The sequence below is a fragment of the Lipotes vexillifer genome, unplaced genomic scaffold (assembly GCF_000442215.2).
Source record: "Lipotes vexillifer unplaced genomic scaffold, Lipotes_vexillifer_v1.1 scaffold1196, whole genome shotgun sequence".
Classification (NCBI taxonomy): domain Eukaryota; kingdom Metazoa; phylum Chordata; class Mammalia; order Artiodactyla; family Lipotidae; genus Lipotes; species Lipotes vexillifer.
In genome coordinates, this window is record NW_006773416.1 from 116,038 (window position 1) to 138,404 (window position 22,367).

Here is a 22,367-nt window from a genome sequence, read left to right on the forward strand (position 1 = left end):
TTTTTGCGGTACGCGGGCCTCTCACTGTTGTGGCCTCTCCCGTTGCGGAGCACAGGCTCCAGACGCGCAGGCTCAGCGGCCATGGCTCACGGACCCAGCCGCTCCGCGGCATGTGGGATCTTCCCGGACCGGGGCACGAACCCGTGTCCCCTGCATCGGCAGGCAGACTCCCAACCACTGCACCACCAGGGTAGCCCCATAGCTATGCTTTTTTAACCTGACAGTTGGATATTTAAATTATCACTTCTTTATTTGTATATATGTCAGGAAAGATTATTCTGGTTAGTTCTGAGTCACTTAACTGACTGTGTCGTTATTCTTATCTGCAGTTATTAAGAGCTCTGAGTATTTGCATTTGATAGGTTTTAGCTAAATTGAGAATGGTCTTAGTCTTCATTTACGAATACACATGGAAGTTCATATCTTTAAAACATATTGAATAAGAAAAATAATCTTTCTTAAAATTTTCTCTTAAATATTGGTGTTCTGTCTGAAAGGCATTCAAGTTAACATATATTCCCAAAGATACTTAATAAATGAATTTAAAACTAACCATTTTTATAAAGGTAAAGTACTTAACTGATTTTTAACTCAAAAGGCCTTTTTATTAATTGTAGTCATTGATGTTATCAGGGGGAGGGAAGACATTTATGTCATCGGTGATGTGAGTGAGTGGAGTGCCGGGTGTTAGCGTGGTCAGCCGACTGCTTGTGTGGGATGCATGGAACCCGGAGCAGAACGATTTCCACATCAGTCGTATGTCAGATCCAGTATTTGGAATACTAAGACTACTCAAAGTCTGTAAGAAAATATTCCTCTCGTGGACAGATAGAGAATTTGCTTTTCATTCACAAATTCAGCCAGTATTATCAAGTCTGTTACATCCGAGGCACTCTACACATTTCCCGAGTTGTTCCTGCTTCCAAGGTTAAAATGTGGTAGAGAAGCTGAGGGTGGTGTTGCGTGTGAGGTGAGATGGTGGCTCTGACCCGGGGGAGTTGGGATGCACCCGTGTCCCCCCTCAAGTCATGTGGCCTGCTCCCAGTGACACCAAGGAGAGCAGGGCGGGACTCAGGAGGGACCAGCGCTGCTCCCCGCCCTGTGGGGGAGCCCTGGCACCAGCACCCCCAGGGAAGCTCCCGAGACGACGTTGTAACCTTGGCGTCTGTACCTGTCGTGCGTGCTTCTGTGTTTGTTATGGGGTGGTTGGCGGTATGTGTGAGGGCAGGTGTTTTGGTGAAAAAGATCACACAGCATGAGGTGGCAGAAAAACTAAAATAGATCCGTCGTTCTCTTGTGATTTTTATATCCATTTATTTTTTTAAATTATATCATCTTGGAGCCCTTGAGGTATTTTTTTATCCTTTAAAGTTAAAATCCAGTGCGTTATTGGGGGAGGAGGGAACGTGAAAAATAGCTTCTGTGCTGTTCATTGACCGTCTAATCATCTCTTTTTTTTTAAGTTATCATCGTCTCTTTGCAGTTACCTAAAGAAAATATATTTCCACTGCCATGCAAAGAGTATCTTGATTGGTTATTGTATGTTTTCTTCCCCCAACACTTTTCTCCTAATACTCTTGTGATTTTAATTGGATCCTTGTATTTCAGCGAGCTAATTGCACTTACCTCTAACTAATCGCACTTAGCATGAAGAACTCTGAGGTAGTGGCCAGGCTGCCTGCCGTTTATCTCATCAGATCAGCACGTCCATTTAAACATTCATCTCAATAGTTGTTAAACTGTAACCACGCGTAGGGAAAATCTTTCTCTGAAAGTTCTCGGGGAGTTTACTAAATGCTGGAACAGGGCTGTTGCGATCCTGCTTTCTGGATCCTGATAGATGAGTCGTCGTGTCCAGTATCAGGGAGGAGGGGAAAGAAGGGACTCTGGCCCCATCACTACCTCCTCCTGCACAGAGGGAAAGAAAGAAAAACACCGTCTGAATCTTGGGGCCTGGGGAATCCCGATGAATAACGGTCTTCTTCTCTGTCCAAATTTCGAACCGACTGAAGAATAAGACGCAAGAGTCAGTAGGTGAGAAGGCCGGTGCCGGAGGGTCAGAGTGAGAGCCCAGACCCCTCGCCCAGCCCCTCCGAGAAGCAGCCCCTCTGCCTGCTCGCCACCTCCCACAGGCAGGGGTAGCGAAGAAGCAGGGGACAAACCCCCATGCGCTGCTGACCCCGCCAAAGGTGGACGAAGGCTGTCCCTCCCTCTGGGAAGCCCCACTCAAACCAGAAGGGCGGGGAGACGCCGTTCTCCTTTAAAGCACCAGACGTGAACTTCCAGCAAGAGGTGGCTGGCTCTGGGTGTGTGGACAAGAGATAGGAGCTGATTTCAGCAAACAAAAAACTTGTTTTGTCCCATTAATAAACAAGGAAGCGGAATTACTTCAGCATCTAAATATTAATTCCTATTGCAAATAAAATACCGCGGCCAGCAGTTCAAGGGTCAGTTACAGAGACGGTCTATAGAAAAGGAGGGGACTCAAAGACGTCTTTCCCTCCACAGCCCCACAGCCTGCCTCTGGTTTCGGGGTGGAGGGGGCCAGCCCTCAGTCCCTCGCCCCCTCCCACGCTCCCCTTCAGCCCCACCCCACTGTCTCCAGGCCCCCAGGCCACCCCCCCTCCCTGCCTGCAGCCCTCGGTGGTACCCAGCACAGGGAGATCCTTCCCTGGCAGACTTGGTCCATCAGTTGGTTGGTGAATGAGAAACACCTTGGCGGAAATTACTCAAGCAAGTAAAATACTAATTTACAGTTTAGTTTTTACCCTGGTAGGTATTTTCAACAGAATGTCGGATTGAATTGTCTTTTAATTCAGCTAATGTTAAAGAAGAGAACTTTGGTTGATTACATAAGAAAACAGTTACCAAAAATAACATGTGGACTACCCATTCAGAAATAATTAGAATATTATAAAATTTTATATCTGTGTATAAAGTGAGAAAATCCTAACACCCAAGGTCTCTGAATGTCATTTCACCTTTCCAGAATTATTCTGAAGACTGAGGCTTGCAGAATTCTGAGGGCGCCTTTACGAGCATCACATTCTTGGTGCCGTTTGTTGGACACTCTAGAAATCTCTTCTCTTCTCGAATGTGGAACACAGGTGGTAACACCCAGTGACACAGCTGTCCTCTCGTGCCTGTCTTCCACAGGTTTCCTGCGCCCTGGTCATGGGGTACTTTGGCACACTATCGCATCTGCTTCTGATCGAAACAGATGCCAGTCGCGTGAACTCCACCTTTGAAGAGAGAGATCCAAGTCAGTAGTCTTTCCCGGTACTGAACTTCTCAGAAGGAGTAGTTTTATCAATTCCTTGGACTGTTTTTCTTAATTTCATTTAAAACATACTGTCAGGTAGATATTAATAAACTTGTATTTCATCTATTTATGAGAGAAAAGCAATTTTACATTTTTCAAAGGAGGATGGTCCTAGTCAGTCATCTTGTTTTAAATCACACTTTCATCATTTAAATTCACTTTTCTCCCAGCCATTTTCTCCTTTTTTATAAGCAGTTTCATGCATCATCGTCAGTGCTGTGAAACCATTTATACAATGCTGCAGACATTTGGTTACAGTTTGTCTGCCAAGCATTTTTCGGTAAAGCTAAATGTTGGCTCTGATGGTATTCAGTGTGAAATGTATTAACCTTGAGCGGACCTGTGGCCCTACATACTTTCTTCATTGCATGTTTTATCTGTTGAAGTATTTATTTTATTGTGTCTTAAACTGATAGCTGTTTGGCACCAGGGTAAACTAACGTGCTGTTTTGCAAAGGCCATTGTTTAAACTTATTTTGGACATTCCTAGACATTTATCACAATAGAGCAGGGAAGCGCAGCTCCTGACCTCGTGGCAGCTTTAGCAGGGCCAGTCTTCTGCCCCCTCCTCCAGATGAAGGATCATTTCCTACACACAGATCAGATAAGGACTGACTTCTTTAAAAACATAACCTCAGTACCATTATCAGATGTGGAAAAAAAAAATAATTCATTAATTGTAGCAAATATCCAGTCAGTGTCCAGAATTCTCATAAGAGCTTTATTTTAGGTAGTTTGCGCAGATCAGGATTCTGTCAAGGTCTATGTGTTGCTTTTACTTGCTGTGTCTCTTTTTTTCTTTCTCCTTTCTCTAGGGCCCCCTGTTCAGCTTATTTGTTGACTAAATCAGGTGGTTCTTATAGATATTCTCACTTTCTGGATTTTTCTTATTGTTTCCTCATGGTGTCATTTCACATGTTCCTCTGTCCCTTGTGTTTCCTATGAACTTGTGGTTAATAAAGAAGCTTTATCAGTTTCAGGTTCAATTTTGTTTTAGTTTGTTTTCTGCCACCAGCAGGTCCATCACATTTGATTGTCTCCATGTTTGTGATATTAAGATTGAAAACTGGATTCAAGTGTAATCAGCTTGCTCCACCCTTTAAAATTTTGTCATAAACTTGTCATCTAATGGTTTTAGCACCATGAGTAATTGTTGCCATGATCTGTTGTTTCCTTAGAGATTGCAAACTAATGATTGGTAGCTGGAGCACGAAATTAAAAAATAAAAGATTTCATCAACTATTTAGTTACTCTGAAGTACCGTTCACGTAGGAAAGGCAGGATAAATGCTTGATTTTTCTCTTTATTTAGAGTTTTCAGAGTAAGTTGGTTCCCTTGTGTGTGTGTTTTTTTTTTTTAATTAAAGGTGATGAACAAGGTGTTTTTTAAATTATTTTCATTAATTCATACCTTGAGCATATTTCATGAGTTTCAATTCATTGTCATAGTCACTGTTTTTTAATAATCAAGCTGTTCCCTCTCTGGCTGGGAATGCCCCTCACCATGGGCCCTGGGTCTGCCCTGCTTTCTGTGGTCCAGTTGTCCCACCCAGTGTGTGCCTTCTCCTCCCAGACGTGGAACCAGCCGTTGGATGGGAATGAAATGATACGAAATATGGAAAAACTTCCTCTCTCTTAACTTGCTTCTGCTCTTTCCACACTATGTCTCTGTCCTTCCTAGGGGCCCCTGGCTTTTTTGTCATCCCTCTCACTCTCATTAAGTTGCACCCAAAAGCCCTTTGCTTGTCCATGATTAGACAAGCACCACATTACCTGGTGGTCCTGTGTCCCAGTGGTGCCGCCGCTTCCCTTCAGGTCGCACCAGCTGGCCTGTTGCTTAACATCACATTCCTGCCCATCGGCTCGTGGCGGGCTGTGTCCCCTCTGGCTAGTGAGGCCTTAGGAAGTCTGCGTGGATGTTCTGTAATTACGAGTATATGTCCTATGGGCAGTGTTAGGGAGTTTTTTTCCTCACTTCACCTGATTTTGTCTAATTATGACCTAAGAGTCTTCTTCTAAAACTCGTTTACACACTTCACAACTGTGTGTGCTGTGGGAAACAGCAAAGTAATGGATACTCATATGTATCCTACCATTTTGACGTTGCTTTCTTCATCCCAGCTATTTTATCCCCTGTGACCTTGGCTACCTTTGAGGTTAATGCTCACTCTGAACCTACAAGTATTTGTCTTCAGACAGTTCTATGTGAGGAGTTTTAAAGGGCGCTGGAGGGTCTGCCTTTGTTCTGTTCTCCGACTCGGGGCACGACCTGAGGGCCAGTGGAGGCCCGGTGCACTGGCACGGTGAGCTGACAGCTATGCCGGCCCCTCCGTTTGGCCACAGCCCAGCCAGCAAGCACACCGGCACCACGCTGGGGACACTGACAGTTCGACCGACAGGGCATTGGGCCGTCATTTTCGTGAGTTTAGCCTAGATGTTGTAGCTACGTTAGTCTCCACCCTGATTCCTCCTCAGAACCAAAGCCATGGCTCATATTCCCCTAGTTCTAGTAAAGAAGATGGCTGCAGAACACTGATAAACTTGAATGCCTCTGCTCTCGGCATTAGCTGCGGGTTTTAGTGGCGTGCTGTAGTAGTCTCAGTGTTTGGATGGATGGGGTGCATTTGTAGCATAGTGAGCAGACAACTCCAAATTGTTGCTTTAACCTGAAAATGGTGGCAAGTGTTCACTTTCCCAGTTACTTAAAACATTATTTAATCACAATAGAAAGCTGAGGTTCATATGATTCCAAATGTTGTATTTCGACTTCTTAACAAAAAAGTGCTTTGATATATTAGTCAGTGGTTAACAGAATCTAAGGGATTCCTCTGCCAGACTGACCCTCACGGCCTGGCCCAGGTCCTGTGCGCCGGGGAGCGTCATGGCCTGACCGTACCTCACACCCAGAAGCTGCCAGGCTTGCTCTCGTCCAAGAGAGGAGGATGCACACCTTTTGGGCTCCGTGAGAAAACTAAACCATAGAGCAGCCTCGGGACGCTTCACTTCCTCTAGCCTGTCCAGCCGGGGCTAGAAATGCCGTCTCTGTCTGTGTCTCTCCCAACACCAGGCAAAAACGTCCGTAACCATCTTCCCTTAATAACAAGCAGCAAAGGCCAACCACCTCTAACCACTTGGAGTGCAGCTTAACAATCGGCCACTTGGATGGCTGTTTATTCTGCACATTCCGGCGGGCAACTTGTGAGTGTGTGTTTTTAAAACAATAATGTCTCAAATGTTTCCTGGGAGCCCACAGTAGAAAGGAGACCTACAGGCCTGGAGGGGCTCAGAGACCTGCTTCCCTCCCCTAAAGCCGAGGACGCTTGGTTGGCAAAACTGGGACTTGTCTCTCTGTTGCCACCAGGGAAGCCCTGAGTGTGTGTTTTTAAAACAATAATGTCTCAAATGTTTCCTGGGAGCCCACAGTAGAAAGGAGACCTACAGGCCTGGAGGGGCTCAGAGACCTGCTTCCCTCCCCTAAAGCCGAGGACGCTTGGTTGGCAAAACTGGGACTTGTCTCTCTGTCTCGTTTATCAGTGAGGGGATTAATCGGGCAAACCCCCCATCTCTCCACCGTGTAAACAGGCCAACGGTGGGACGGTTTAAGGCTAGGTGTTAGGTGACGGGAGGAAGACATCAGCAAAGCAGTTCCTGTCCCTAGGAGCAAGTGAAAGGTGATGCGAATAAAATCTTCACGTTGTGCAGGAAGTTTACGTGGGATGTGAGTTTTCTTTTGGATCAGTTTACTTCAATTTTCTGTTAATATCTCATACTCATAATCGAACTGTTTGAGTGACAACCAAGGTAGATTCGTGAACATGATGTATTTGAAAACGCGTTTTTCATTTTTGCAGTTGCTGTCATTTCTGATTGCAAATGGTGTGACAGCCTCTGATTAGGGTAATAAGGACTTCAGGATTACACGTGGAATGCGTGTCAGTCTGAGCAGGTTTGTGTACTGAAGGAGTGTGATGATAGGCCTTATGAAATCACAAAGACACCTTCAGAGACTTTAGATGTGATGGAAGTCAAAGGAATGAAGACGCCTGCGCTGCACAGTCGGGTTGTATTAATGAAAGGAAAAATTGGTGTATATTCTTGGACTTTTATCTCTTTTTTTCCTTTGTGCTGTGGCTTTTTCATCTTATGCTAAGGAAAATAGGTGTGGAAACCCTTTCTTTAAACTAGAGCATGAGCACGTGCTACTTTGGGATACGTGGGCCACCGTCCAGCAAGATGGCACGTAAACTGCTGTGGACGGCGGCGGGTGTGGTGGCGCTCAGGGCCCTGGTCTCCTCTCCGCGCGAGAAGACTGGCGGGAAGACTGGCAGAGCCGCGGGGGCAACCAAGCACCTTGGTAGGGACCCAGCCCCACCCCAGGGCGCCGGGGTGGGTGTTTCTACAGACAGCAGCCTCCACTGCAGCTCTGCCTGAGGTAGCCGAAGACTGGAAGGGGCTCCAGAGCCCGCCCGCCCACCAGCCAGTGGGGTGGGTGCGTGAGCGTGATGTGCTCGTCCAGTCAAGGTCTGTGTGGCAGGGAGACCCTCCCACACGAAACCAGGCCGTAACATTGAGGGGAGCTGCAAACTGTGCTTCTCCTGTGGAAGTTCATCCCTCTGCCTGTGTGAAAGCCAGCACCTTGCCCAGGGGAGGTGGAGGTCAGGTAGTGGCGAGCTGCCGGGTATGGGCGCGACAGGGGCGGGGCGCAGGAGGGCCTGCTGCATCTCCTTCGGGATGCTGGTTACCTGTGTGTGCGGGGCACGCGCAGCATCACGTCGTACACAGGAGTTACATGCTTCCCTACGTGTGAGTTCTACTTACTTTGAAAAGAGGAGAAAACTCCTGTTAGCAGACTTAAAAACCTCGACAGCAGAACGTCATGATTAGCAAGTATGGCTACTTGACGCCTCTTCCAAACTCACATCTTTGTGCGGCGCTTTGTACTTTCTGAGCTCTGAAAGCCAGCTCAGACTCAGACCTTTAACTCGCTGATTTCAATTCAGAAATGCTTTTTATGTGGTTAAATGTAAAGCTTAAAAAAATTTACTGTGATGCACTGTTTATCAGAGTCCCCTTTTCCTCACCAGGAGGGGTGGTCCTGCACTGCCCGCGGAGGACAGGCGTGCCCCGTGGAGGCCGGGGCCCGAGAGCCGCGTGGTTTCTGCTCTCCCTGCCCTGTGCTGAGGGGGGCCTCCGAGAGCTGAGACGCCTGAGTGACCCCCCTCCCCACAACCCCATTGGCCTAAGACAGTATTTTCCCTATTGGGCAGATTTTTTAAACTTGGAGAGTAAGAAAAGTCTGTGGCTTGTTCAGAGCAGTACAGCTGTGTCTTCAGCCCAGTTCTGTCTCCAGAGTCTAACTTTGTCTTCTGACTGGAGAGGTGCGGGGGGGTGAGGAAATGGGTCAGACCAGAGGGGCGACAGTACCGTGTAACTTTGTATGTCCTACGTTTGTAAATAGTTGGATTAGAAAGCGCTTTCCGCCTTCGTGTGTCTGAGGTGCATCTTCCTCTCTCCCGAGCACGGCCCACCCACCCCAGCCTCCCGGGCTCCCCGGCTGCAGAGACCGGCAGAGGCTGGCAGGAGGCCGGGGCATGTCTGGCCTGCCTTTCCCTGGACCAGCAGTGGCTGATTCGGGATCATCTCAAAGCATGGCAGACTTGTGAGATTTATAGTCATGGATGCTAAAGATACTGGGAAGAATAAAGGGTTGCATTCATTTTGGGATAAGGAATCTGCACAAACCTGTTACCGGGCCCTAAGCAACGAATTCAGTAGAGTGGTAACAGCAGCTTTGGCAGTGAAGATGGAAGAGCAGCTGAGTAATTGTCAGTAAAATTTTCAAGAGAAAAAATGATGTGGATCTGAGATGTTGGAGTGAAGATTTTGCTCTGGAGTCAGAGAGGCAACATCCTGTCAATGAAGGGAGCCCCCTGTGGCTCTGCAGGCATCCCTGCGGGAGTCTGGGAGCCGGCTCGCCCAGGGGTGCAAGCTGATGTCTCCTGACGTCTCCGGCCTCCCGCAGGTGCGGGCCAGGCCTGTGGGTCCCTCCCTCACAATTAGGCTTCTCCAAATGCTGACTTAAAAGACCCATTATTGTGTAAATGAAGACTAAAATCCAAGTTAACTCTTGGCTTTCACGTTTTTTCTGCCTTCCACTTTGTTCCAACTCCACTGTTTTTGACTCCAAGGTCTTTTCTTTGGTTCAATGGCAGAAACTTAACCCTAATTGGATTTCACTTCTCACACTGTGGGTGGAGCCCTGTACTGAGACCGGGACACGTGCTCTGCTCCACCTTGATGGCTCCAGCGTCAGAGGCGGGGCCGCTCTGGCCTATCCACCTGCAGTGGCCACGCGCGTGTCCATCCACAGCCACTGGCTAAGTAGTGGGGCCGCAGTCCTGAACCAAGCTGTCGGGCTCCAGAGCCACGTTCTTGGGCCTGGCTTCTCTCATAAGCATTTATTAAGTTTGATTCCATTGAAGTCATTCTTGGGGGAAAAAAAATACTCCTAGAGATTTTGAAATTTGAAGCTATCAGTACTGCAGACCTTTATGAAGTATTATATCCAACTGTAACAGCTCACAGTGTGAGACTCATTTGCATACGTAGAAGGAGCGCTGCTTTCTTGTCACTTTCACTTTTTAACTGAAGTTGCCTCTGCTGATGAGAACAGCTCTTCTCTGCTAGAAGAGGAGATTGAAACAAAGGGTTTGATTTATGTTAAATTCTTGTACCTTTAAGTCTAAAATTCAGTGTATCAGTGTTGAAACTGATATTTCATGCTAAATGTATAAAGTGTTCTGTAATATTTTAGGTCAGTATAATTCATAGACTACGTAATTCATGTAGTTTTACACATACACACCAGACCTTAACTTTGAAGTGGGAGAGGTTGTGATTCTCTTACCCATATTGGACTCTTCAAAGCTCCTTGTCTCTGAAATTTATGAAGGCTAAACTCTTACGACTATAAATCCTTTCTTACAAATGGAAAAAATAAGCCATGAAATAATTTTACTGTTATTTTCACTGCTGGTGATATTTTATTTTGTCTTCATAGGGAAAAGTTTTCTTATTCATATTTAAAAGCTAGGAGATATATTAATTAAAGCAAAAAAAAAAAAGGATTCTGAGAAAGAAAAACAAAACTGTACAGGCCATGTCATTCGTTCATATACTACACGTGAAGGGTGTCCTTTCCACCCCAGGTATTCACTTAAAAATTCTCTACATTTCAGAAGACATTTATCAATTTAGAAAAGGTCATTAATTTAAGAAAGCGCGAACTAAAACATAAAGACTTGGACCTAAAAGCCCGTTCTCTGTTCCAACAAAAGCTGATTTTGTTGCAGAATGTTCAGGCCTTTTTAATCTGTCCAACAGTATTGATACTGTTCTGGTTGCCTTTTTTTTTAATAGGCAGTAATTTCAATAATGTATCTTCACACTGTAATTGAATAGATAATTTACTTGAAAAAAAAAAATACCCCAAAGTTTTTTCATGTAGTGTTTCAGTTTGACCAAAAAAAAAGTACACTGTGGGATATTTATAGTATTTTTCAGTCTATTTTTATCTGAAGACTAGGAGTGGTAACTGATTTAGGGCATAAGGGTTAAAAACAGGAAATGTGGTTTATAAAGTAGGTAGTATCTCCAGAGTTTCCAGAGTTAGATTGCTTTTATTACTGACTATCGTATTTCAAAACAATATGAGGCAGGGCACCTAGAGACCAGTCTGTGTTTGGAGGATGTGACAGGAAGTGCTTCAGAGGAAAGCTTGTGTTCCTGGTACAGGTCAGGGGGGTACCGGTGTTTTCTGTACATGCACTGTCTTTCTGTCCAGCTCTTTCTCAGATACTCTTTATACAGTCAGATTGATTATAAGTCTTGTGCAACACAGTAAATTTCCTTTGACCTTTGCATTTTGCTTGAATTTTTCTTCTAGTGTTTTAATGGAAAGCTGTGTCATCATCATAGTTGAGGAGCATGTATTATGGTTATTATTAATTATAGTAATTAGAGAATCCAAGTTAAGAAAGTAAAAAGGCATGAAGAAGCAGGAGTTTAATCTTGAATAGCCTTTTCAATGACAGGTTGGCAGAACCAGTCAAAACCCAAAACCTTTGACTCAGCAGTTCCACTTCTACAAGGTGTCTTAAGTCAGTTATTCTACAAGAATACAAGGTCTGGTATAGTTGTGTCATTTTTTATGACAGTCAATACTGAAAGGCAACAGGACTGTCGAGTAGTAGGAGAGTAAGTTATGAGTAAATAAAGTGAAAAATAAAACAAATAAATCAGATAGATAAGAAGATAAATACCTTATGGCAGATCTGTGCTGTAGAATACCAGGTAGCCATTGAAAACCGTAAGGTCAGTGTGTGCACACTGGCATGGAAGAGTGTGTGTGGTACATCATGGAAGGAAGCAAGCAAGTTTCAGGAAAAGAATGTGTACTGTAATCTCATTTTTTAGGGAAAAAATTTATATTCCAGTGTTGGAAAACATCTGGAAGAATACACACCAAGCTAGGGGGAAGGATAGAGGGAAAGCTTTCTGGACTCTTGTGTTTGTTATTAGGAAACTTACACTCCTGTATCTTCATTCCTTACAATGAGCAATTAATTTTTTCAAATTAAATTAAGAATGTAGGCTTGATCAGTTCAAAATTGTTCACTGTTCTGTTCTTTAATGTGGACATTCTCTAGAGGTCTGCCTAGCGGTTTGCCAAACTTATAAGAAGACTCAAATCTGCCTGTGTAACACTTGTTAATTGAATGAGCATTTTCCCATACTTCAAGGAAAACCTGAAGTTTCAGTGAATTAACTGGTTTTCCAGCCGGGGTCTAAATCCACGTCATCCCGTGCCCCCGTGTGCATCACCTGTTACAGGCTGTAGCTGGGACTGGCACATAGGAGTGCAGCTTCCTTTCCACCTGTCGGGGAGCATTTCTCCACAAACAGTGCTGAGGGTTCTCCTCAGACAGAAGCCCTCTGTTTTATTGCTGCCAAACAGTGTTGTTTCAGGCACTTGCTTTCTTGGGGGCTATTTCAGAGATGAAGTGAGGCTCTCTCCTGTGGAAGGTGACCATGTTTTCCAATCTGGGTGTGTCCCCAGTGGTGTGTAAGCCCTGTGAGGAGGGGGCCTTTGTGTTTGGTGGGTTTGTTCTTGAGGTCACTCCGTGTCCCCAGCACATGGAGTAGAATCTGGCATGCAATATTAATAGGCACTCAATAAAAATTTTACTAGTTATTCCAAAATTAAGTGTCCTCCCTATTTGATTAAAACAAGTACCTGACAAATAGAGCAAGAAAAGAGACTTCTTTTTCATTTAGTTTTATGAAAAACAAGACCATTGTTGGCAAAGATGTTCTGAGGTCCAGGCGCCCTTACGAGAAGCCCACCCTGCGAGGGGCCCAGAGGCTCTTACCCAGAAGGGCTGGGCTCTGCCATCTCCGTGGAGAATTCCCACCTGGGCCACTGGGTGAACTGCTCAGTGACGGCCTGGACTGATGCTGCGTGGTTAGGGGCACTTTTGGGTCAAATATCATGACACATTCTAATTTCACGTTCAGAGCATCGAGGAGATAACATTGTAAATACTTAGAAGCTGCTGTCATTCTGTGTCTAAATAACATGGGAAGCTGTGGGGGAGGAACCTTTCTACAAACACTTAACTACTGCATCACAGTAAAGTAGCTCTTGTCCGTTTGCTTTATTCTTCCTGTGCACATGCTCACGTTGCCAGCTAGTCCCGTCAAGTCAGCATTTATGACCCGCTGCTGTTGAAGCCGAAGCTGAAGCCAGCACATTTGCCGAGTGTTCATACGGTCTAATAAGCCGAGCGTCTTCCTAGGTATCTGGCACAGTGAGCGTTTAGTAAGTGTTGAGTGTTGCATTATTTGGAGCAAGCTTTTTGCTTTAGGATGCAGCTAGAAAAATCGTATTTTAAAAACAAATGTATTTAGCCTCAGCAGTATTCTGTCCTGCTATACCTTCTTTATTCAAGTTGTATTTTTCAAATGGATCCTGAAAAATTGTTTCAGAAAGACTGTCTTTGTTTTCTTCAAGGCGAGACCAGATGCATTGTCCAGATTCTGCACCGTGTGTTTCAGAAAGAGAAATCAGTGTATATTTTCTAGTGGTCATGGCTTCTAGCTGACTTTCTGTTTATGTCTTAAGAAATGGCACCTGAAATGGGCTTCTCTGGAGTCCTGACCCCAGGGTGCGTGCGTGCGTGCTCTTTGGTGGGGAGGGAGGGTCTCGCCTGTTTGGCTCACGGGGGTGTACCCCACTGGCCGTGCCCAGCAGATGTTTGAGGGATAAGGGAATGAACACACATCACATTTTCATCACAGCTTTGTTAGCAAAGCAGATGTTGTCATCTCTACCTTGTGCAAAGTAGGCAGTTGTCTAGAGGGTGAACTGATTTTTATCTTACGGCCGCATCATTTGTATGTAGGTGAGCCAGAACTTAGACCCCGAGTCTTCTGACTTTACACTGAGTGTCCCTTCTGTCACTTTGATGAACTTGAAAGTCGTCATTAACCATTAATGTTCATAATAGTAAAAGCATACAGATAAATGCAGTAGAGAGAGAGCATGTATCACTGAAGTTCACTAAGGATGCGATGGTCCCTTCGTCAATGTCGTGAAGCCTCTGAAAACTGTAACCAAAATCCTCTCCTGATCCCACTCCGGGCATCTGACCACAGTCCCTGCGGACGCATCCCCAGCTTCCCCGGCTGCCCCCTGAGGCCTCAGCCACGCGGATGACAAAACGTGCCTGTAGCTCTTCTCGGCGCTTCCCCCAGGCCGGGGGTGCCCTCTGGTGCCTCCACTGTGCCAGGCCTCTTGTGCTGCAGGTTTGAAAGAGCCTACATCCTCCTACAGTTGGATTTGGAGCACCATTTCAAAGCAGGAGACTCAACAGGCAGTTAAACCCAAGGAGCAAATCTGCATTCAGGCTTTAGAAACACACCCAAAAGTGTCAGTGTGGCCCATGCGAGGTTCAGAGCAGGGGCCGGGGAGCAGGGCCACGAGTAGGGTGACCTGGCCTTGTGTCTCTCCTTAGAGGGAGGAATTGAGATTCCAACCTCAGAAGACCTCAGTGGCCTCATCTGTTGCACGCTTGTGGCCTTCAGACCTCAGTCCCTGGACACGAGGCATCTAGGCCCCAGCCCAGTGCCCCTGATGGCCTCCACCTCCCCACCCCCGCACACCACCCCTCACCTTTCAGGAACGTCACAGAACAGGGACAGCAAGGAAATGGTTCACAGGTTAGTGTCCATTGGAGAACAGCGATCGTTTCTACAACACACAGCCCTTCCACGTGGGCACCTGGCCTTACTTCTCCCTGCCCCTTGGACACAGATATGAGCACCTAGCACCTTGGGGTGAAACTCGGGAACTAGCACTTTGGGGATTTACGCACATTCTGCCTGGAGGACCCAGTGCCCAAGCACCTCCGACGTGTGCCCAGCATGTAGTCGAACCAGCAGATTCACGCTGGGTGAATGAATCCATTCCCTTAGCGCTAACCAGTTTCAGCACAACGATTAGCTGTTTGGAGGGAGGCTGTCAATGATTGATTTTTGTATTTTTAAGTTTTTATTGTTACTGCACCAGCACGTGTGTTGCTCCGGAGTTTGTGTCCATGTCTCGCGAGCTCCCTGGGGCCGCCTGCTCTTTCAGACCTGCCGCTGCCCCCTGCCCCCTCCTCATGGGACTGTGGGCCCCCTGCCCCCACTCCTGATGTGACATGTGATGGTCCAGGAGCAGCTGTGTGTCCTCTCATCCTAGGACCACAGCTTTTCCCTTCTCTGTTTCCAACGTTACCCCCTTTTTTTTTCTCTAATATTTATTTAGTTGCACCGGGTCTTAGTTGTGGCAGGCAGGCTCCTTAGTTGTGGCTTGCAGGTTCCTTAGTTGTGGCATGCATGTGGGAGCTAATTCCCTGACCAGGGATCGAACGCAGGACCCCTGCATCGGGAGCACAGAGCCTTAACCACTGCACCACCAGGGAAGTCCTTCCAGTGTTACCCCTTGAAACAGTTGTTTGGGAGGAGGGTAACTATTTCATTCTTTCTATTCGTCAAAGGAAAGTCTCCAGGAAAGATAAAGTGTTCTTACTTGTGCAAGGCTGAGGCGCTATGCTCCTCCCAGCGTGTTACCCTGTAGCCACATAAAACGGGAAGCTCGATTGCTTTTTCAGATTTTCTATCAACGCAAACATGGTCCTGACGCTTAGAAGCACCTGCACTCTTATTCTTACCTCCGCGGCTCTGTGTTTGGAGTTGGATTAGTGAGTTAGATTTACCTCTTCCTGGGGGGTGCTTAATGGCTGCGCCTAGACCCGTGCTCTTGCCAGGAGCCGCCTTCTCTGGGGCAGCGCGGGCATCGGGCCCAGGGCGAGCGGTCGCCCACACGTGACCTCAGCTTGCTTCGTCCTAAGTCCGATTTTCTGCTTCTCAGGCAGCTCTCCGGCCCCACTCGTCTCTGTTCCCTTGAAGAACCTGAGGAGCTCACAGCTGCCCTCATGTTCCAGGCACGTGGCTGGGCCCAACTCCTGGTGCTGGTCCCAGCAGCACTGACAGGACCCCGGTTTCATGGAGACAGAGGCCGTGGGAGCCCCTTCTCTGGTTTAGACCCTCACTGGCCCGGTGTCGGGCCGAACTTCTAGTAACTGCGTTTTCTCTCTGTATGTGCGTGAGCCAGCCCTCCACACGGTTGCAGTTTAAAGACTCGAGACCAGAGTCCAGTGGTCACAGAGTTGACCCGAGCACAGCGGCTGAGGCCTATGGGCCCCGTGCTCGTGGCCTGCCTCACGCCCAGCCTGGGGCCCTGGGGGACAGCCCTCCTCTTGCGGGCAGAAAGCTTTCCTGGTCGTCAGCACAAGTCACGTGTTCCGCCTTCGCTGATATGAAGACTTGTTACTCTGCAGCTGTCCTTTCTCTCAGGAAGAATCGACCTATTTCTGGATTGTATTTAATTACTCTTCAACCAGTTTTCTCAGTTACTCCGTCAGCAAAATAGAATTAAAAACACCTGCACCTCCATATCCCCAAGAAATATTTATGAGGTTGGCTCCTCAGAAGAAAAGCCGTGTGCCTCCTTACACACCAGGGTACATGGCAGAACCAGAAGCTGGCTGTGTATTGAGAATCTGCAAATGCCAGGTCAACAAGGTGATTGCAGTTCAACTTCCCTGAATAATCAGTAGCTTGAACGACATTATGGGAAAAGATCCTCCTCAACATCATCATGATTTTGCAATACAGTAGAATTTTCTGTTTTGTAGAGAAGGAATTGTCAGTTTGTGCAATTAATTCTAGAAGGAATCCTGAGATATTCCACTCCAAGTGAAAGCCATTGTTTTGGAGTTAAAATAAAGCAGCATTTTTTTTTTTTTTTTTTTTTTTTTTGTCCAGGTAAAATATGTGTGTTGTCACTCCAGTTGTGAGTGTTCTTAAAGCCTCATAGAAAGGACCTGATAGTCTTTTTTTTTTTTTTTTTTTTTTCTTGCAAAACAGCAAAGAAGCTCTTAAGGAGCCCTGTGAAAGCCAGGACCCCCTCACTGTAGCCCCACACGGGTGCGTTCTCACACTCTTGTCGATAGAAGGCGAAGCTGGGTCCCTGTCTTCCTGCCGCAGGTCACTGCTTGTAGAGAGGAGGCTGGACTGGACCCATGCCCGCTGCCTGCAGACTGCGCTCTGCCCTCTCGTGTGTGCCCACCCTGGAGGGCAGCCGTGCCATCCTGAAGTCGTGGGTTTGTCCAGTCTCTACCTTGCTTTACAGAATCAGGTTGGAGTGTGTCTTTTTCAGAAGTTTCACCCAGAACTAATTTTTTTAAGATCAAAATAGTCATTTCTGCATAATAATTTGACTTTTATTTGGAAGTAAGATGCTATAGTAGATGTTTAGCATATGTTTCATAAGCTTTGGTAAATATTCTCCTTCTGTCCTCTGGGTTTTGTCTGGGTGTGTGTGTGTGTGTGTGTGTGTGTGTGTACATATGAAGAATATGTGTATGAAGAAACTGAAGGGCAATTTTACATTTCACTTTTGACAGACTGATCAGCAATTACAGAGAACAGAACAATGACAGAAATGGAAAAACAATGAAAGAAAACTCCTAATTAATTTAACCTTTTTTTAAAATAACTTGACCAAACGTAGCCCTCGGGCCATTTGGCTCTCAGGCGCCCTGGGCCAGTGCTGCCCCTCTGTCCCTCCTGGAAGGTGCGGGGCAAGGGCAGCCACAGCAGCGCCCACACTCGTGTCTCCACTAAATGCCTTTCCCTCCCGCATCTGATTTCAGGTGTCAGAAACTACTTAAAAGAAGCATTGGTGAATATAATTGCTGTGCATGCAGAGGTAAGCCGTCCTTAGCTATTCCTGAGGGACGTGGGCAACTGGAGAAAAGAAGAGGCCAGTTCGATGGGTTTTATGGCGGTCTTTTCCCCTTCAGAATGTATTTTTGGTGTAAATAAAATACAACTCTGGTTTCAGCGCTCGCACGTGTGTGTTTTAACCGTGAGAGTCTTTTTCTGAAATTTGGTATGTTTTTTTCTAATAATTAAAACTAAACTCATGAATATTTGAAAGGTAAAGAGAAGAGAGATTGAAAGGATGTCTTTCCCTAACTTGGAAAATTCCTTGCCCTGTTTTTAACCAGTGTACAAATAAGCGCTGACATCTTACTCTCGCAGCTGTAGGGCGTGTTGGAAAGAAGTTAGGTGGTGGCCTCCCCTCAGCGTCTCACAGAGGTGCCCCTGGATGTTGGTGCTGCTGGTCACACCCAGCCTGCCCTCCCACGGCACTTTCTGCTTAGTGTCCCACCGTTGTCCCTGCTGTGACTGCCTTCGTAATTCCGCAGTCCTGGACTTCCAGGTTGGCTGCGGCCAGTGAACTGTTGTCCACCAGATGAAATGGGCCCAGCAAAGAAGTTCTCAGTAGAAGATTTCAGGCACAGTTGACCGCTGCTCGAGAACCTTCTGAGTGTCTGCGTCTGGTGCAGGTGCATCGGGGGTGTCAGGTTTACGTCACCCTCCACATGCACACGTGCTGCCTGGGTTACCAAGGTGAACTGGAGAAACGTGGATCATTAAGGCTGAAACAGAAGAGCGAGCAAAGGACACAGATTGCAGCCTCCACCTGGCTCTGAGTCTGAAGCAGCCAGAGCAGAAAGCAGAGTGGGGTGTCTTGTAATTTTCATTTCCTAGTGAGGCAGAGCATACATGTTTCTCCATAAAGTAAAGTTTTTATGTGATCTGACTCAGGCAGGAATTTACCATGTACATCTTTTTATGATGAGTGATATACTTTCAACCCTGGTTTTATCAAAGACATATAAAAGCGCTTTTTTGTTAGGTTAGCTTCCGATAAAGTTAGAGTGTAACATTAAATCATCAGGCAGTGTAGACATTTCTGTCGTAGGTGGGCAGGTGGTAATCAGAGGAGCTGCAGAATATGTGAGCATTTTAGTGATGATGGTGATTCCCACTGAGGCAGCTTTGATTAACGTCCACTGTCAGTCGATAACCATGAAGTTGTTTGTATTAGGCTTTTTAAGGCCCTTTTTAATATATCCCAGTGGCTGAAAACAGAATTTTGTACTTAACATTTACTATTTACTATTCCCACGTGATCTTAACTTGCCCCAAATTTTCTTCAGTAGTCAGGTTATGTTTGGGTTGACCCAAAGGTTTAATACTAGTGATTGAATCTGAACAAAAGGAAAAGCTAAAAAGAAAATACGATTTAGTCTAACTTAGAAATCAGGATCGTAATATGTTTCACCAAATGTCCAAACTGTTAATTTGCAAGTATCAAAATTCAAAGCTTGAAAACAATGTTTTTGGCAAATGAAAGGAAATATATATTTAATTCAGCAAAGAGTAAACTCGGGAAGTCTGTTGTGGCCAGAACAGAATAATGTATCCAGCATGAAGGAGCATTTGTTTTGACCCAAGGAGAGTCTGACCCAGTATGTTTTTATTTCTATAATTTCCTCTTTAGAAATCGTATTTCTTCTTGTGAAAAGGGTAGAGGAGGAAGAAATCTTTAAAACTATTTCAGTTTGTCCCCATCAACAATAGCTTTCAAAACTACAGTTGCCAATAGTTTTTAAGAGGAATGTTTTTTGTCAGGAGTCCGTGAATACAGCTTGTGTGCAAGCCCGTGTCTGCCTTTCCTTCGTTAATTCTGATCCTGCAGAAATACAGCTTAGGAGACCTGGGGGTTGTTTTGCTATGTGCATCCCTTTGTTTTTAACAAGTTCTGGTCAAGTAAAGTCCTCATAATGCATCATTTCTTTTTATTTTCAACCTTCTATCAGGTGTTCACTATTTCCAAAGACCTGGTGCCTCGGGTGCTGTCCAGGGTGGTGGAGGCAGTTTCTGAAGAGCTGTGTAGGCTGATGCAGTGCGTCTCATCCTTCAGCAAAAACGGAGCATTGCAGGTACCACAGCTGCTCAGTTCTGTGTTTAACTTAGTTGTTTGAAAACACAGAGATGTGTTTTCAGTCATCATTCTCAGGAGGTCCAGACAGGCTTTGTGTTTTTCTGTGGATCTGCTGGTTGGAGAGCTACACGGTCTCCTGTGTGAGCCATATCCATGACGTCGACAGTTCCAGAGTTCCTGTCCCTTTAGAGTGCAGTGACTCTTGTGATGCTATCTGAATGCAGATTCCTTCTGAAGTTCTGTGATTTTGTCTGTTTTACAGTTGTCTTCACCACGTTCAATTTAACAGGAAATCTTTAGAAACTTCTTGTAAATAGTCTTTCCAAAGCACTCAAATGCAGTTTGCATAGAAACAACAAATAACTGTTTTTTCTACTCATATCCCATTGCTTTATGTTGTATTTACTTAAACTACGTAATTACAGTAGCAAAGGTAACTTCTGTAAGTCAGATGAGCCTTGGTTTGCCTGTAGCCAGATCAGTAGGAACCAGGGTGTGCAGGCCTGTGGGGGTGTGAGCCCCCCTGTAGGCCCTCATGCCCAAGGGCATTGTGAGGCTACCTTCTTAAAGTACCAGAAGTTTTGCTTCTAGTAATGCCTGAGGACCTCCTATCAGGCCAACCCCCTACAGATAACAACTCTAATCCTGAATAATATATAAAAATAAAAAATGTAAAAACAAAAACCTGAAGACTGTAGAGAGTGAACATGAGTGGCTGATTCTGGAAGAAATGGCACTTGGGTGAATTCCTCACTTTTTATGGATTTTGGCCTGAATGCAGGCCCAGGGGAAACTAAAATTACATAAAACCTGTTGTCTTTTCAGTTTAGAAGAATAGGCTTCAGGGCAGCCACAACTACAGGAAGGCAAGGGAGGTATCCCAGGGAGCAGAAAGCAGGAGCCGTAAGTTCTGTGTATACACTGCCTGGGTCTCTAGTTGGCCCCTAAACCACACGCCTGGTCAAACTCCACTCCAGCCCACATAAGGCAAGAACCGAAGTAAGAACTGAAAAGCTGCCCCAGAGCCGAGAGTTTTCAGTTTGAGTCCAGATACATTTATTGCTTGTTAAAATAAACAAAAATCGGCTCTTCAGAAGCATATTATAGAACCCAGAGTCTTCTCAAGATAACATTCACAGTGTCCAGGATACAATCCAAATTTAGTTGAAATGCACAAGCAAAACAAAACAGGAAAATATGACCCATTCTCAATAGAAAAGACAATCAACTGAGACCAGCCCTGAGATGACCCAGTTGTTAGAAATCAGACAAGGATTTTAAAGCAGCTGTGTTCAGTGATGTAAAGGAGACTATGCTCCTAATGAATGAACAGACAGGGAATCTCAGAAGAAAAATAGGAGCCCTAAAATAGGAACTAAGTAGAAATTCTGGAGTAGAAAAGTATAATACATTAATATTTTAAAATATACTTGCTGGTAATAACAGCAGGATAGAGAGGACAAAAAAAAAAAATCAGTGAATGTGTAGAGACCAAACATCAGTTATCCAATATGAAGAAGAGAAGAATAATTGAGAAAAAATGAACAGAGCTCTAGGGACCCTGGGACATGTGATTCCATGTCCAGTCAGCAGGTGAAGGATGGTCCACATCATTAGTTATTTGAGACGTGAAAACTGACACAACAGTGAGTTCCCATCCAGCAAGGAGAAGGAAATTAAAGACTGAAAACACCCAGTTTTGGCAAGACTGTAGAGAAGCGAGTTCTCACGTGTTGGCAGGAGTGTGAAATAGTACCGCTGCTTCGGGAAAAGTTCTTGCAGTTTCTTTCAAAACTAAGTGTACACTTACCCATCCAAACACTGGAAGCAGCCCAGGTGTCCATCAGTAGGGTAAACAAACAAATGGTGGATCCATAAAACAATTACCGTTCAGCGTCAGGGAAGCCACGTGAAGGGGGCCTTGTACTGGACGGATGTCATTTTCGTGGAGAAAACCCCAGGACGACGCTGTCCCCTGGGTGGTTGACACCAGTCGGGGAGCTGAGGGGGCTCTGCAGGCGGTGGTCCTACACCTCGGGATGGTTCCCGCACACAGCGTGTGCAGCAGCCCGAACTCACCAGATGTGCACTCGAAGATTTGTCCATTGTGCAGTGTGTGAGTTTTAACTCAAAGAATCGAAAAAGTTGCAACAGCCTACTCCAGGCAGTGACGCCTGTGGCAGATGGCGTGTGCTGTGGAGAACATTGGCGGCGGAGTCTGTGCTGCACAGGTGCTCGCTGTAAAGTTCTCCCAGAGTCTCTGCACTTGACAAAGTTCACACAGAAATGCAGGGTGAAAGGGATTGAATTGAGCATGTGAATTGACCTGGCAAGCTGGTGAGGGGAAAATCCATCACAGAAACTTCATAATATGTCCATGATCATGGCTGTTCTAATAGTCGTGCCGGAGGAGATCAGTAACAGGAATTGTGTATGTGAAGATGAATTGAAAGGAAGTTGCAGTAGCTGCTTTGGGCCTAGGCGGTCCTGGAATTACGACAAAAAGCTCCCCTCCTTGCAGATTTTTTCTGCAGCCCATTTAGCTGATGACTGAGTTCCTCTCGCAGGAGGGTCAGCAGGA

The 22,367-nt window shown here is 45.8% G+C and overlaps 1 protein-coding gene across 1 annotated transcript in view; it reads left to right on the forward strand.

The window, feature by feature from the left end:
* The window catches only part of EXOC2 (exocyst complex component 2), a 125,537-nt gene that overhangs the window by 95,901 nt on the left and 7,269 nt on the right, over positions 1-22,367 (forward strand). Inside the window, exons 23-24 of the mRNA XM_007448305.1 lie at positions 17,643-17,698; positions 19,662-19,784. Coding sequence (XP_007448367.1) covers positions 17,643-17,698; positions 19,662-19,784 — 179 coding nt within the window. The remainder of the gene's footprint in view (positions 1-17,642; positions 17,699-19,661; positions 19,785-22,367) is intronic.